The sequence below is a fragment of the Anopheles nili genome, chromosome 3 (assembly GCF_943737925.1).
Source record: "Anopheles nili chromosome 3, idAnoNiliSN_F5_01, whole genome shotgun sequence".
In the NCBI taxonomy this organism is placed as follows: Eukaryota; Metazoa; Arthropoda; class Insecta; order Diptera; family Culicidae; genus Anopheles; species Anopheles nili.
Genome location: NC_071292.1, coordinates 13,366,519 through 13,382,541, shown reverse-complemented (window position 1 = coordinate 13,382,541; position 16,023 = coordinate 13,366,519). Strand labels below are relative to the sequence as shown.

The following is a 16,023-nucleotide window of genomic DNA, read 5'->3' as shown; positions in this document are numbered from 1 at the left end:
GAGATGTAAGTGTACGTCCGTGGCAGTGACAGGTCAGATCGACCGGTTGCATCGGATTTATCCTCGGTGCATATTGCATCAACCGACCAATTTGAATGCCTGCGTACGCGTACAGGACTCAGCAGGGGAACGGAAGCACTTCAATATTGCTCGGAATGAGGGATATTAAAATGGGGGTGACCCGTGGAGTTCTGCAAATATATAGCAGGTAGCATTCTCGTCCCGTGCGCTTATTGGTTTCTGTTGAAAGGACATTTGAGTAGGGGACGTATAATATAAGGCTCATGCTTGACCTGCTCTATATTTGAGTTGAATTTTTGTTTACCGAACCGGAACATATTGAAATCTTTACTACCGTTACGCTACTTTAAAAGGAGCTTCGGAAGAACCGAACCTTTCCTCTTCAAGCCGTTTCCGCAGGTATCCGAATTTACGGATAATCAATGATTTTTGTGACGCTTATTCTCATTCACGTAACGTCGCGATTTTATCACGTTTTATCGCTCGCCAACCGGTCTCAAGGGGCACGTTGCGATTAAATGCGCGCACATTTTGCGCCATGATTGTAATGCGCACAAATTTTGCGTCTCGAGGGTTGCGTTTCGGGAACTCTGTCTCTTATCGGGGTAAAGGGAAGGTAGAAGCTGCAAGTTGTTCAAAATATTTCGTTACCAGGAAGAGCTTATCTAAGGTTAGGTCACGAGCGGGTTGAACCCGTGGGGACTTCGGTGTATCGTTATCGTTTCGAAGGCGGAACCGGTTATCATCATCCGTTACTCGTTTCGCTCATGATCGGTAGATGTGTTTTGGACGGGTTTTTTTGTGCAAAAAAAAAAAAAAATACTAGTGACACTCGTGTAAGTGTGGCTTAGAAATTAGAGTTTACATTTTTGGGGTTACATTCCATATTATAGGGTTAAAATATTTCTTTAAAATTTAACATTGCTCTAACGAATATATTCAGGGGATTGATTGGGAGAACGATAGAAATATAATAAGAATGTTCACAATCCAAGTTGGCTGGAAACGGTGTGTAAACATCAGTTGACATTTGTCAACAATTTCGTTGCATTGTCAATTATTCTCTTCCCAACACATCGGCATCACCATTCTCCAAGCAAATCCATTCGCAATAAACTATAAACCCGTCACCATTTCACCCACTATCATCCATTACATCAACCCTCGCTTCACCGGCCAGCTTGGTCAGCTGCATCTCGTTCGGTTCGGACCAGGAAGCATGATTAAATCACCCCCAAGCATCATTTCGCCCCATCGAAAATGGGGCCGTTTTGGCGCGCGGGCGCGCTCGTTAAATCTTCGTGCCGGAATGCCCTCTGAATGGGAAAACCAATGCGCGCCCAATATACCGTCGGTCGGCCATTCGTGCCCTTCGCGCGTTCGCAGTACGTTCGTGTCCACTCGGTGCTTGTGTTTAGAGGGCAACCAGCACGTGAACCTACAGTCCCTAGTGTCCGCGGTAGCATCAGTTGGTTCGCACGCCTCGACGCGGTCGGTTCCGATAGCGATCTATCGTCCAGTGTGCCAGTGTGCCGCTCGTTCCGTCGTGTGGTGGTGCGTTACCATCGGTAGCATAGTTGGTGGTAATTTGTATCGAAAAGAGAAAGCAAAAAAAAAACAACAGGAACGGAAAGCGAAAAGAGCATACAACCAACCGCGTGATCGTGTTTCCGTGCGCGTGCTCTTCGCTAGCGTCGCACGCCAGTCACGCGTACACCATTACGATTGTCCCGAGGTCCAGAGGTTCGGGCTTGGGCTGAGGGAGTACACGCTCCCCTGGCTGGCAGCACCATGCCGACCGTTCCACCGCCACCAATCCGTGACCTGGAGGGTTTGCTGGGGCCCGTCCTACCCGAGGGCACGCGGGTGCTCGGATACGAAGCGGCCTATCTTACGGCACCCGGCGACAACTACGGCAGCACCATGCTGGCCGTCACCGTACACACCACCCGGACGCCACTGGCCACCGCCACAGCCACCAAACAGCAGGTAAAGGCGCCCGACGGGCCGTAAATAACGGCGCGCGACTTGAGGTTTCGCCACGTTGTCACACGCGTTATTTCCGGTTTTCCGTGACATTTTGATTGGGAAGCATCGGCGGGAAAGCGCTCTACAGAGTGGGGACCATAAACGACAGGGGCGGGAATGTCTGCGCCGATGGGTAAATTAATCAACCGGAAATGAGTGGGCGAATGGAGGCGCCCGGTGGCGCACGAGCTGGCCGTGAAAAGCGAACCCAACGGTGCGTGTTGAAGTTTGCGAGTGGTGAGCCACCGGGACGCCATCGGTGGCACGAACGGTGGCAAGCCAATGAGTGCCAATTAATCATGCCGGTGTTGCTAACGATGGGCCACCGCGTGGTCGCGTGGTGTGCAGGTGATGGAGGCGCCTGGTGGTTCTCAGGGTGTGGCATAAGAAAAGCGATTTTTGCTTCGTTCCCCCAAACCACCACAACCTGGATGCTGGCAGTTCAATTAGTACCGTGAAAGCACTCCCTGGTAAACGGTTTGCTTTTGTCAGTCAGCGTTGGAACCGCGTTCCCGTCGCACACAAATGGTCGTTTTTTCGCGTGCGTGTCAAGTGCTGGCCGGAGGGTGAATAGCTAATAAAATTACAATTCCTTATCCCATTCGTAAACGGAGCGCACACGGAAACACACAGTGTCGTGTCGCAGCTGAACGTTAAGGACATCCCGTTGTGCTGTGGTGGTCGATGCCAAGCCAGGGATACGCGACGGGACACTCGTACGATCGCAGAACGGCCCCACGTCGTAACCACATCCTTGCCGGCACCCTCGAAGTGGGCTCATAAATTGTAAATTAAATCCTTCCTGGCACGGAAAGGCTCTCTCACGCGCGTTCACCATCACCCCGCCATCGACAGGGTGTCTGTGGTGGAGTGTCGAAGATAAATGATGCCAGCTCCTGTTGCCGGTTTGCTGTTTCACGAACCTGACCCGAAACGGGCGCAAGGGACACATGCCTAGGAAGGTTACGAGTGTATTTTTCTACTTTATACCGTATCCTCCCGCGTTGTTGGTCAGCGGTTGTGAACCGAGCTGTCCCGTGCAGACACCCGACCGCACGATCCGCTGTAGGCCATTATTCAACACCCTTTTCCGTGGTGGCGGAAACATGCAGGTCGGGATAAGCTGGGCTGGAATCGGGGGTTGAAAAAAAAAATGCGACCCAGATGCTGGGCACACAAAGCATGACAGAAAACTCGCGCTCTAAGCCGCTGTTTGCAGCTTTAAGTTCGCTTTTACGCGACGCCATCCCGGCGAAGATGGTACCCGGAACGCAAGGTCAAATAAACCCGGTTACAAAAATGTAGGAATTGAATTTTTTATTTCAATTTCAACGACGGAATGTTGTGGGGTATCGTGAATTTCCCTTGTGGCGGGATGTTGGGGTTTGTTCGTTGAGCGCAGAAGGATACAATTGAGTCGTCGATCCACTCCACGAGGACACACGAGCCGCGAAAGTGCGCAACAGATTTGACGATTTTGCTGTGTAACGAGGCGCATTTTCCAGCTCAGTTGGTAGCTTTCATCCCGCCGGGGGTGAAGGCCCTCGATGGGGTAGATTTTCCTACGAAATCAACCCCGGGATTTGATGAAAGCGTGCGTGGATGATTGATTGTGATGAATTGATTCGATTGAACCGCGGCCGAAACCGAACCCGCTCAGCTGTCCGTGGAGTCGGTGGGAGCACGTTAAACATCAACACACCCTCGTCAAAGTAGGCGCTGAGCAGGATTGATGCTATCTCTCTGTCTCTCTCTTTCATGGCAGCAATCGACCGTTCGATCGGTAACAAATAATGTTATTTAAAGACATAACGCGTCTGCTACCGATCCGGCAACGCCATCTCCATTAGGCGGGCGTGAAAATCTGCAGATACGTACACGGGTTGATCCGCAATACGAGTTGGCTGGTTTATTATATGCTTGCTCAATCTCTTTCTCTCTCTTTCACTCGCTGTCCCGCTCGTAAATCAGCTTCATTTGTTGCTTGGTTACGTGCATTTTACCGCCCATTTCGTGCTTCGCGATACAAAATGTTAAAACAATATTTCGGCAAAAAACAAACGAGCGGCAAGGAAAATACTGCCCCGGAAAAGCCTTCGATTATGCTTTTCCACCCGGCTCGGCTCGTCATCAGTTCGCATCGGAAAAGCGTAACAGGTGAATAGGCGCCCGAAAGATGATTTATCGGTTTTTCTTCGTCCAAAGCCGGCCGGACGAATCCGCTTTATCCGCGCGTCTTCAGTGGCGTGTTTGTGGGCTTTGACAGTGTCGGTGTCGGTTTTCGCATAGGGCGATGGGCTTCAACCCCAAAGGGGGGAGTTGGATTGTGGTTTAGTTTCTTTTATTTTCGCATCCACACGGAGCTATCACAAAATGGGGCCAAGACGTGCCTGATGTGCACTGGGGGACGGTTAGTGAAAAGGAAACCACGCATACTTGTCCACAAAGTTAATGTCACGCGGAGGCGGCAACGAAAAGACGCTGCAAAAGCAGAGAGAAAAAAGCGAGCGCGTGCTAATGGGTCGGAAAACATTTGTTGAATGCCAGCATTGTAGCGTCACCAGAGCGATAGATGGGAAATGTAACTTTTTAGCTGCGTTCCTGGAACGTGTTTTTTTTTCGTTCGGAAGTATTTAGTTTGAGTGAAGAAACTTATTTGTGCTGTTTTACGGAGCCCTTGTTGAATTCCCGATCAAATGAATCTTTCTAATTCCAGTGCCTCATTGTGTTGGTTTACCAGGAAAAACGGTAAAAATGTCTTGCAAAACAGATACGGTCACTTTTGACGGGCGTTTCAATTTCCTCGGACACTTTGAATACCTTCTCCGGAATTTGTGCCTATATATGTTTCGCTTTCGTCCTTTTTCGACAGAACGGTATGGATCAAAAACAACGTCTTTGCTGCCAAGGTGATTGATTTTTTTTTGCATTCTTCATTTTCACCGACTTGTGGGATGTGAATTGATTTTTTCTCGCTCCATTCGCTCGCGTGTCACTGCCGAAGGCGAGCATTTTGGTGACCGTGGGTCAACTTTCCGGTGCGGGCCGTGTCTGTTGGTGCCATTCGAAACAGGCACGATAAATAAGCACGACAAAGAAATTCAATAGAGCTACGGTACGGAATCACACGCATCTAGCGAGTTCGGTCCTGAGCCGATGGCAAAAACAGGTCACTCGTACTGAGCCAACGAAACGAGAGAATGTTATCTTCCTTGCTGGCCCTTCGTGAAACGACCGGAAACAGCTGGCATTCAGAGCCGTCGGCTTTTCCCGTATGCGATGGCGGCGACGTGGCATGGGGAAGTGATTTATTGAAAGTATTTTGTGTAGCTTCACTGGCCGTTCCCAAATTAAATGCTTCGATTGATGCAAATGGGGCCTTTTTATGGTGTGTTGAGCGAAAAAATAAGCATCCACTTTAAAATCCCCTCGGAGTGGGAAATTTGTAGAGCAAAAGCTAGCCACAATACGGAAGAGATGAAGCGGAGGTTGAAAGGCTTTAAAATGTTCGTTTAAAGTTCAATTATTCATTTGCGTTTAATGCGATTGTAACGTACAATTAAAATTTACAATTTAATGCGATCTTAAGGACTGTAAGGACGAAAAGGATGACTCTCCAACGGAGACCGAGCTCCATTTGGTGGCCAAGATGCGCCCAAGCAGCGAAGAGTTTCTTGAAATCTTCCAAATCGACACGACCTTCGTGAAGGAAGCGGCCGTTTATCTGAAAATCGTCCCTACGCTGCTCGCGTTGCAGCGCGAACAGGAGTTTGCTGCCCATGACGAACTGATCGATGTGTTCTGCCGTTGCTACAATGCTCGGGTTTCACTCGATCCAGCGGTCGAAAAGGTGGACCAAGACGGTGTGATGCTGTTCGAGAACCTAAAGCTAGCCGGCTACGTGACGGTTGATCGACGTCAAGGCTTTGACCGAACGGTGGCACGATTCGTGCTGCAGGTAAACAACCCAGGGTGCAGTTCTAGATGTGTCCTTTAACCACACACATCCATTGTCCCCAGAAATTGGCACTCTTTCACGCAATTCCAATCGCACTACGCTACCTAAAGCCGGACGTGTTCGAGACAGACGTTCACAAGTACCTCGTGAAGATTGACATCGACGCTGGTCTGAGCCCGGACACGCTGCGCCAGATGATGGAGGTGTTCCGGCAGGATATCCTGCGGACCGGTGTCGAAGCGGGATTGGCCGAACGAGCTCAGGCCAAAATTACCGAGTGCCATCGGCGTCAGGCGCAACTGATCTCGGATCAACGGACCGTTTACTGCACGATGCTGCACAACGATCTGTGGGTGAACAACATGATGATCAAATACGGTAATTGTTTGCGAATCACGATCGAATGTCTAGTGCGCGTATTCACGGTTTCCTTACTTAATTCTTGCAGATCCAGACGGGACGACACCGTGCAGTCTGAAGTTTGTCGACTTTCAACTGATCCAGATGGATTCGCTGGTGCGGGATGTCATTTTCTTTATCATCACAAGCGTCAGTGATCCGGAGTTGGAGTCACAGTTGGACGGTTACTTCGAGTACTACTTCCAGCAGCTAGTTGGCAACGTGGCCCGGCTGCAGATTCCTAACCAGGACGACTTCACGCTCGAAAGGTTGGTGGCTTCCCCCAAGGGGCTGTGCGGAACCTTCATTTCATTTTATCCTTCTGTTTTGATGCAGCTTTCGCGAGGAGATCGACCGAGTAGCCCCGTACGAGCTGTACCATATCGTGTCGATGTTGCGCGTGGTGCTGGCTCGCAAGGAATCGATCCCCGAGCAAAGTGAACAGGATGCGGCACTGTTCTTCAACGACAACCTGGTCGAGGAGGACTACTACCGACGGCTTGAGGTTACGCTCAGGATCTACGACCAGAGAGGTTGGATATAAGCGAGGCGAGTGCGGCATGTCCCAGTGGACAAGAAGTTCAATTAGCTGGTGGTCGTGGATTCGCCGGGGAGGAGTGATTGCGTTTTTGTAAATATGGTCAGCTATATGGCTGGGCGAGCAGTGGAGTACAATATATCGGAAAAAATACTTGTATGGCGAGCATAGAGAAATATATATCGTGTAGGCGTGTAAAAGTGTACAAAGGTGCGTTTTATTTGTTTTAAAAGGAATACATACAACAATATAGTTGGGGATCTTTAAAGATGTGGTCAATGAACATGAGAGAAAAAATATGCTTTTAGAATGGGGGATTATTTGTTATTCTCAACTTATTTTACTTCCACGATATTTGAGCGGAAATTGTAGTGGCTTTTTTTACAACTACTACATTTAGTAAGGAGGCTTTTGTTGTTCCGTTTATTATAAAATAATCATAATGGATGTTGCTGTGTATTGTATTAACATCAATCACGTCGTAGCGTTATTTTAAAATGTAATGTTTTTCACCACACTGTATCGTTTTCCATGAGAAAAAGAGAAGAGAGGCTATATTGCAAGACAGACACTCTTTCTCTCTTTGAGAGAGCTTTAAAAGCTGCGCTCGCAATGCAGCGCCATCTAGATGTGAGAAGTAAAGATCTGCAGGGATGCACTACATGCAGTGTTGAGAAGTGCAGCAAGGGAAAATCAGTTAAGATGCGAGGAAAACAGTTGCCAATTCAAATAGAAAGTTGTTAACCAAACAATACCATGTTATCGATTTCAGTTTGAAGTTTGTAGCAAGAGTAACGAAACTTGAAGGGAATTGGTGTAATAAACGTTTAGTAAGCGAGTGCATTGCTTTGTGCATTGCTTCCACATAGGTTTCGAACGCCTGAAGTAGTATATTGCAAATACAACAACAACACAAAATAGAATGTTTCTCTGGCCGATTCAGCTTGGGGGATTGCGAAAATGAAACATTCTTTGTTCTCGCAAAACCATTCCCAGGCCTGCGTCGTCATTCATTCGGGTAGGTCAAGAGCCGGAACCGCGCTACTCATCGCCATCGATGAACAGTGTCGGCTGAAAAACCAGGGATCGTTATTTTTATCTGCTTTCCCCACACACTCGCAGGGTAATACTCGCTTTCAATTGATTATCTCAAGGGGCGCCCTTCCCGTTGATATCTTCTTCTTGGATTGCTTCCTCCGGAGGAGGTCTCACTTTAGGCGCTTCGCTTTGAAATTAAAAAATTTAAATGGTTTCATTTAGCTCATTCGCTCCGATTCATTATGCAACGCCAGGCGCGAGAGATGTGCCGCTATTATAGCCGCTGACTCGTATATCGTTGGCCTTTCAGGTCAGACGGGAGGTGGGTGGGATACTCGGACGGAATATCTGCCACAGAGCCGTCACAGCAGCAGAATTGGAAAGTCCGCCTCGCTTCGCCCATCCCAGCGTGCCCCTCTCATTAAAGCGCGACTCGGTGACATTTATCACAATAAAAATTATCACACGCATTCATGGGACGCGAATGTAGGCCGATGCCCTTGCGGAGCGCAGGCCGTGCTTTTCCTTTTTGTCGCAAAGGGATCAATTAATTGGACGGGAACCGGTTTGCGTACGTGTGGGTATGTGTGTGTGTGTGTGTGTGCGTCCACAAGGGATAAAATGCAAACCGTGCTTTTAACGCCAACTGAATGAATGATTAAATGAGTCGAACGAGCACTAGAGCGAGCTGGGCAGTTAGGTTTTCCAGCCGCTCTCGAAGGATTGTGGGACAACCCGAGAAAGGCACGATAGAACCGACGGCATGGGTTACGCGTTGTCGGATGCAATTGACCCAAGTCTGGGCTGGGTTGGAAAATATGATTGCATTCGAATGCATAATGAACGTTGATAGCGATGCAGGGCACACGTCTCCGCAACAATGTGCACTGATCCGGGCTCGTATGAGGGCATAATGCTTGCGATCACGTATTGCGTTTAAGGGCGTTATGATTGTATGCATTTCCGAATGGCTGGATGGAAAGAAGCGAAATGCAACGCCTACAACACTGAGGGTCACGTAATTCTGTCGTGTTCATTAGAATGCAGCTCGCATAAGTATGCAGGCTTGATGGACTAATTTTCCTCATAAAAGCAGATTCCAACTACCGGGTAAACAATTAGCGACAATCAATTCCACCCACCGCGGATATTGGAACCACTTTTTCCAGAACGAACAAAAAAAGTGAGCGATTTCACGAGAAACCGTTCTCGCTGTCGCTAACGGGCAAGGTCAATGAACATGGCACGCTGCCGGAAAGCTGGGAAATTCAATTCCAGTTGCATTTTTGCGGGTTTCGATCGAGCGGTCTAGACTTTGTTCGGCTGATGCGGAACCACCGTTGTTGTAGGCGTCCGTTTTCGTAGACGCTTCAAAAACGGAAAGCAAGAAAAAATACCATTTTCGCAGAAGGATTAACTTTCTGGGCGCGGGTCGACTCGCAGCTACCGGTGGCCACGAAAAGGTGCACGATTGTGGAGAAAAAAAATGTACGGTTGTTCATTATTCGATTCGAAAGGCACCAGCTGCAGGTATAATGAACTGAAGTGAAGTGTTCGTTCGGCAGAAACATAAAACATTATTCCTGCCAATCGAGAGCCTCTTTATATGGGGGTGAGTTTTTCCTGGTGATCATAAGAAAAGCTGATAAGTGTCTGATGCTAAAGGCAATGAACGTGTTATCATCTCGAGCCAGGGCAACCGGAAGAAACCGAAGGTCGTTCACACGTACAGCGGCTACTTGAGGGAAGTTCAGGCTTTCCGTTCGTATCATGCCAATAGCCATGTGGGCAGTTTCTGTTATTTTTATACTCCTCCAAATAGCAATTTCCAACATATTTATTTATAAACTTTATAATCAACAGGTCGTAACGAAGAAACTCCGTTCCCATCCATACCATCGACGTCGCAATTTCTTCGAAACTATTGTTTTCTAACAAACTGTCCGCTTCTTCATGGCTGGCTGTGATGGCGAGAAGAGAAGCAGCAACAAAAAAAAATGGCACCCATCACCATTTCGCGGCCTACTAGACCATCCCCGTCAGCTGTGTTTGCGTGGACGCCAAGGTTCAACAGCATCAAATAAATCGCGCACACCTCAACCGCATGATGGCGCCGTTGCTGCTACCCCACGGCCAAGGGTGGAGGAAAAACAAAACCCGAGAAAACCATCAACAACCACAAAAAAAACACCCCATCGATATTGGGTAACGGTGCATCGGGTGGGTGTGTTAATGCGCTCTCGCTCTCGCACCCGCACAGCGTGACAAAATGGTCAGCAACCGCAGCCGAGGGCGAAGAAGTAACAAATAAATAAAATAAAACTGCAACAACCACGCCACGTCACGCCGTCATCTGCTGCGTTTGCCACCGGGCATGTGCGTGGCCTTGACTATCACCTCGAACGGGACGGCACGAAGATCAAGGTCTGTGAGCAGCCATGTTTAACGTGGAAAATGAAGCTTATTTTTGGGGTGGTGTTGTGCAATAATGGCAACGAAACTTGTGTTAAAAAAGACCCCTTTAATACCACCTTCAGTTACTTATCGCACGCAAGGCGTAGCGTCGTAAAACTAATCGTTACATTCTCCTGTATTTCCAGCACGACAATCGAAATCGAGTATCCACTTATAAAAACTACCACTCTGCCGCGCAACCCGCTTATCTGTGGCTCCCAACCCTCCAAGATACTACGCCCGGCACGGCTCAAGTGCCTGCAAAGTGTCTTCCCAATCGAGCGGGCGTATGTTATCAGGTGCCGGAACTGGAAAACCAACTTGAAAGCGACCAACCCCCTTGTTGAACGAGCAACCCCCCCCGTTCGTATTTGCTTTTGCCGCTGCGTGGATCGATTCGGTTGGGCGATCGATCGCAAACCCCCCGGTTCAGCCCGATTGGAGGGTTGTTTTGGGCGGGCGATCATACCCTTTCGAGGTATCTTCAAGGTCTTCTGGAAGCATGGAAATGGTATGATTAGCGCGGGACGGAAAATGTGTTTTAATCAATCGAAGCTTGTTGTTTGCTGCTTCCAGTCGATCATAACGCGGAAAACGCGTTTCGAGATTATTTGGCGTGTAAATCAACAGATCGGAGTGCCGTTTAGTGCGGATCGTGCGGGCATTATTATACATTATCCGCCCAGGAATGCTACCGAATAAGGGGGGTCTAGAGTGGGTGTTCTGTTGTGAAGCAAAAAAATGAATAGGAAAGCTTGAAAACATATTCAGTCACGCCATCCACGGCAGAACCAATGGGACAGTCGATCAGGAGGCTTGTTTCGATCACGGATTCAAGCCTCCAGCGTGGTTCTGCCCCCACAAAAAAAGACGAGGGAGACTTTATCGAACGCCACCAGCCGTCCTGAAACGAATTTTGTCGGGCTCGGGAGATGACGGAACTCAAAGGGGCACGACGAGCGCAAAAGGCACAAGCGCGTTTTAAAAACAAAACAGAACCGAAAAAAAAACAACAACATCCAACCGCGGGTTTCGCAAAAAACAAAAGTCACCCCTTCTGCCATCGATGGCGGTGTTCGTAAGCGTACACGTGTAGTTTTGCGTAGGGCTGGGGGTTGAACCGATCAACTGTGGGGGGTGGTATTGCCGGGTGTACGAAAAGGGGCGCGTTATGTAATGGGATTATTTTTAGTGCTTTTCAATGTACGCTCGCGCCGCCACGTTCGAAGTGTTGTCGTTCGTGAGCCGAGAGAAGCTTCCAGGAGGAGGGTTGACGATCGGTGGGTAGCAGGTTGTTTCGAACAAACGAGTGTATTTTTTTTGGGTGGCCCAGACACGTTGGGAACTACGAAAACAAGGCCCCGTACGGAGCAAAACACAAGCGCACAATAACAACAACAAAAAAACTATTTTTCTCTCTCGGCTCAAACCGGCCAGCAGCGTTTTAATTCCGTTCCATAACCGAGCACAGAAGTGGGCCCGCGATTGCCCATCGAAAGCAACGAACTAAAAACAAAAAGAATTGAATAAAAATAAGGTGGCGTGATGCTCGTTTGAAGGTCAGCGGGTCCGTTGATCGGTGGTCCAAGAATCCGGATGCTCTCCGGGAGCAAGAAGAAGCGGTAAAAAAAAAACCGGAAAACTATTCCCACGAGCCACGGGAGGAATCGAAACGGGCCGTATGCTTTGCTGAAATTTGAAACATAATAAAAATAACGTTTTAAACGAAAAGCCAAACCGCACTGAAAAAAAAGTGGCCCAAAACCACATTAAGAAACGTCCATTAGCTTGTCGCGATGATAAGCGATCTTTCGATGCATCGCTTTAAATGCAAAACTGAGTGCAAAAGACCAATAAAAAAAAGGCCGCGCTTCAAATTCCCACCAAGGGAATTCGTGTTGGGGTGAGTCATAAACTCCTTCAAATTCACCCCTACGGCCCGGCGATCGTACACCATGTTATAAGTTATGATTTAAAATCAACACCACCACCCACAGCGCACGATCGATGAGTGATCGTAAAACATGGCGACAGCAACAAAAAAGAAAAGAAAAAGGAAAAACACGAAAATAAAGACTCATCGCCGGCACGATCCCGAAATCGGAACCGATTTTAACGAGCATAACGCCCGATTTTTATGTCCCGCTACCGCCTTTTTGTTTCGGGCGGCTCATTCCAATGGCACATCCTTCGCCCGCGCGCCTCTTTCACACCTCCCGCGAGATAGTGCAGGGGGGGGGGGGATGGCTTGGGGAGGTTTTATGACGATTTTATGGGGACGGTTTTACGATCGTTTAATCGGTTCAAAACCCGCCACCCCTGACGCGTCGGTTTACTCTGGCGCTCTGGTGACGAATATGCTGTTCAGTAGTTTTGCTTTTATTTTATTTATGTTCCGCTTTTTTTTGCTTCTTCTTCTGCCAACATTACACCCTGTGCCGGGGAGAGAGAGCGGATGGGTGGGGCCAGCTAATTGGTTAATCAACAGACCCTCCTCCCCCAGCAGTTCGTTGAACCGGCGCGTGTGGAGTTGGTAATGAAATGAAAATTCGCTGACTTTTGGCTTGTCGTTTTTCCTTTCGATCAGCTGAGCTGCCGGCGTGTCAATCTTCTTTGCCGGCGCCATTGGTCCAGAGGTGGTAGACTTACGTTGCTTGCGTAAGTCATTCTTCTGCCCCGGTCACCTTAACGCACCGGTTCAAGTGCATCTTATTTGAAGCCGCAAAAAAACGCTACAGCTGATGTGAAGAGAGAAGAAAAAAATGACCAGTGAATTGGAATGCATTTCTGCGTCGTGCTTCACACCCCTTTGGCCGGTTTCTGTTTCCTTATTGCTTGAGGCAACGGCTTACGGCAGCTTTTGCTGACGCTGCACCTTGAACCGACTTTGTGGCGTGTTCTTTGTGTCCCGGTGGTGGTCTTGTGCGTGTGTGTGTTGATGGGTGATGGTCGCATGTGTCGCGGAAACGGCGCGCTTTTCAACCTTGGCCGATTGAGAAGCGTGTACGCGCGGCGATAACGAGCCCATTTCTCGGGTGCCGTTTTTTTTCTTCTTCTCGCTATTTGCAAAACCAACTCGCTGCGAACTTATTTGCGGTTCGTGCGTGACGTTCCCTTGGTCTGGAGCAGTGGTGGTTTTTTTTGTTTAATGTTTGCAACACGGGGAAGATTTTTAAGAACAATTGTGGTGGAGTTCCAGAGAATCGAGCCACCGACAAGTGTAGGCTTAAACATGCTAAATATTTGCCGAACGAATCACGCCATCCGACCATGAGCTGGCATTGAGCGGTTGTCCGGCTTCATCCCTTATCAAACAATTAAAAACTCGCCCCCGAAACAAGCGACATCCGTCGAAGGTGACACTCGGCGATCGAAGTAGCCATCGCTATCGTTGAATCGTGGCAGCCTCGTAGACGTAACCTTCGCGAGATAGCAACGACGGTTCAGGCCGTTTCGACAGACGAGGGAAAATTAATGCTCGTTCGATCGAAAGATGCCCCAGCCCCGAGCCGTATCGCAGCATAACCGGTTCCGCGCGGGAGGTATTTTGTTTTGCTCCCGCATTGGAGCTGCAAACGACATACACACGCCGATCGACTGGCCGGTCCGGTTTGCAAAACCTTTTCGCTGGACGGCGGAAATTGTCTCCTTGGAAACAGATCCTTCGAAACAGCGCGCCTGCTGCGGTGGGTAGCAGTGAATGAAAAGAAGAAGAAAACACACACACACACAACAAACACCAGTCTCAACATGGGAAGGTTAAAATAGGACGCGAAGTTTATCACACATGCTTCAATTATGCTGCCAATCTTGGGGTACACTTATCAGAATCACTGGGGGCTTTGGGGCGCGTTTTAATCAGCGCGTAACAATGTTTTGACAGCTAGCCTGGGGATTCGGAATAGTGAGGAATTTGGGCAGCGAGCCGGAACAAATGAAACAGATTGCCGATAAGCTGGGAGAGGTTTTTCTTCAGTCGTTTCTTCTCTAACGTTTTCTTAGCCGTCGTGGGGAGAGTTCAAGGTTAAGACATTGACTCACAGCTGACTCGTGGAAGGTGTTTCACATTACGTAGTTTATTAGTTTGCTGCAAAATTGAACGCTTGCGGCACACAGCTCTCGGGTAAATATTATATCCAACGAATCTCTTTTTCTTCGCTGCCCTGTGTGAACGAGCTGATAAGACGCTCGTGGTATTTGTCGCCCTTTTTTTCACTCGATTCGACACACGGCGAGGTTAAATGGGGATCGCTTTGGAGCTCTGGAACGAAAACTTTCCATTCGCGATCTCGGTCAGCTCGGTCAGCAACCAAAAAAAAGGGGGCGCTTTTTGGGAGGTTTTTCCAGAACGCGGTTTCGCGTCCACACGCGTAAACGTACACGGGAATAGGATTATCTGGCTTCTTTTTTTTTTGCTTCCGCGCGACTCACTTTGGAGCTGTCGTAATTTTTATTGCATTATTCGGGCCCATAAACGGACGGCTTCCCGTTGCGAAAGGAGGTCAACTCTGACCGATGCTGCCAGTGGACAGTCTGGACACAATGCAAAAAAGGGAAAACCGACCGTTCAGTTGATAAAACGGGCGTGCTTGCGTGAAGATTCAGCGCTTTTGCGAGTTTGTGGTTTCGACTGAACCTTGGACGCTGCCGGTGTCGTCTTATCCGAACAAAAAAGATGGCCTGTTTTAATCATGCACCGAGCGGGTGTCTGTCGAGTGATAGTTGAGCATTTCAGAGCCCGATGGAATGGATGCGTAAAAAAAGGGCACGTTTCGATAGGCGTGTGCTATTGAAACGAGAAGATTCGCATCCGAAGAAAGCTTCCCTTGGTACGAAATAACCGAAGCTTGCACACGAATAAAAGTTCGAACGCCCTGAGGACACGTTTCCCTCAAAGGACCGGAAACGTGCCGTTCACGTTTTGCGGTGTACGCCGTCTTGTGTGTGTGTTTCTGCCGGAGCGTGAACTGAGTCAACCCCGTGGGTCTCGTTTTGTGGGTTTACCTCGGTAACCGTCTCGACCGGCTAACACCGGCGTTTCTTGGCACGCGAGACTGTGCACGAAAGCGCCAATTAAATGGCTGGCGAGGCTCCAACAAATGGATGGGGAGTTTGGGACGGTTGTTCCGACCGCTGTGTTTATCGGCTAATTAGCACCAGTTGGCAGCAAACTAATGGTGTCGATGAACGTCAATCGGGCATCGATTTCATTCTAGCGTTCCGGGTGGCAGGATGTTAATTTATTCTTCATAATGGCTTTCGGTGCGTTGGATGACACGTGATAAGGAAAGCTTCCATGCGACATAACTGCACTACAAATATGATCATAGTTGTGCATTGGATACATATTTTGAGTTTTTTTAAAGTAGCAAACGTGTGAGATATAAAAATTATCTTTAGTAAATTTGAGAAATACAAAAAAATACCATACCATATTTTTGTCGTATAAAATGGGTCTGAAAAACATACTTTCAAACGTCTAGAATACATTTTATGCTATATAATTTGCTACTTTATTATATGCTTAATATTAATTCAGTACGCATTTCTTTTTATCTTTTATTTTATTTATTTCAATCACACTGAT

The 16,023-nt window shown here is 48.3% G+C and overlaps 1 protein-coding gene across 1 annotated transcript; it reads left to right on the top strand.

The window, feature by feature from the left end:
* Nucleotides 1-1,812: 1,812 nt before the first annotated feature.
* On the top strand, nucleotides 1,813-7,141 carry LOC128725295 (uncharacterized). Its single transcript, XM_053819029.1, has 5 exons — nucleotides 1,813-2,010; nucleotides 5,639-6,007; nucleotides 6,070-6,385; nucleotides 6,456-6,675; nucleotides 6,743-7,141. The coding sequence occupies exons 1-5, from the start codon at nucleotides 1,813-1,815 to the stop codon at nucleotides 6,948-6,950; spliced, it is 1,311 nt and encodes a 436-aa protein (XP_053675004.1). The 3' UTR covers nucleotides 6,951-7,141.
* The last annotated feature ends 8,882 nt before the right edge of the window (nucleotides 7,142-16,023 follow it).

Coding starts and splice junctions, on each gene's coding strand:
- LOC128725295 (XM_053819029.1), top strand. CDS start 1,813: ATGCCGACCGTTCCACCGCCACCAATCCGTGACCTGGAGGGTTTGCTG. Junction 6,008..6,069: donor TGGCACGATTCGTGCTGCAG/GTAAACAACCCA, acceptor CATTGTCCCCAG/AAATTGGCACTCTTTCACGC. Junction 6,386..6,455: donor CAACATGATGATCAAATACG/GTAATTGTTTGC, acceptor TAATTCTTGCAG/ATCCAGACGGGACGACACCG.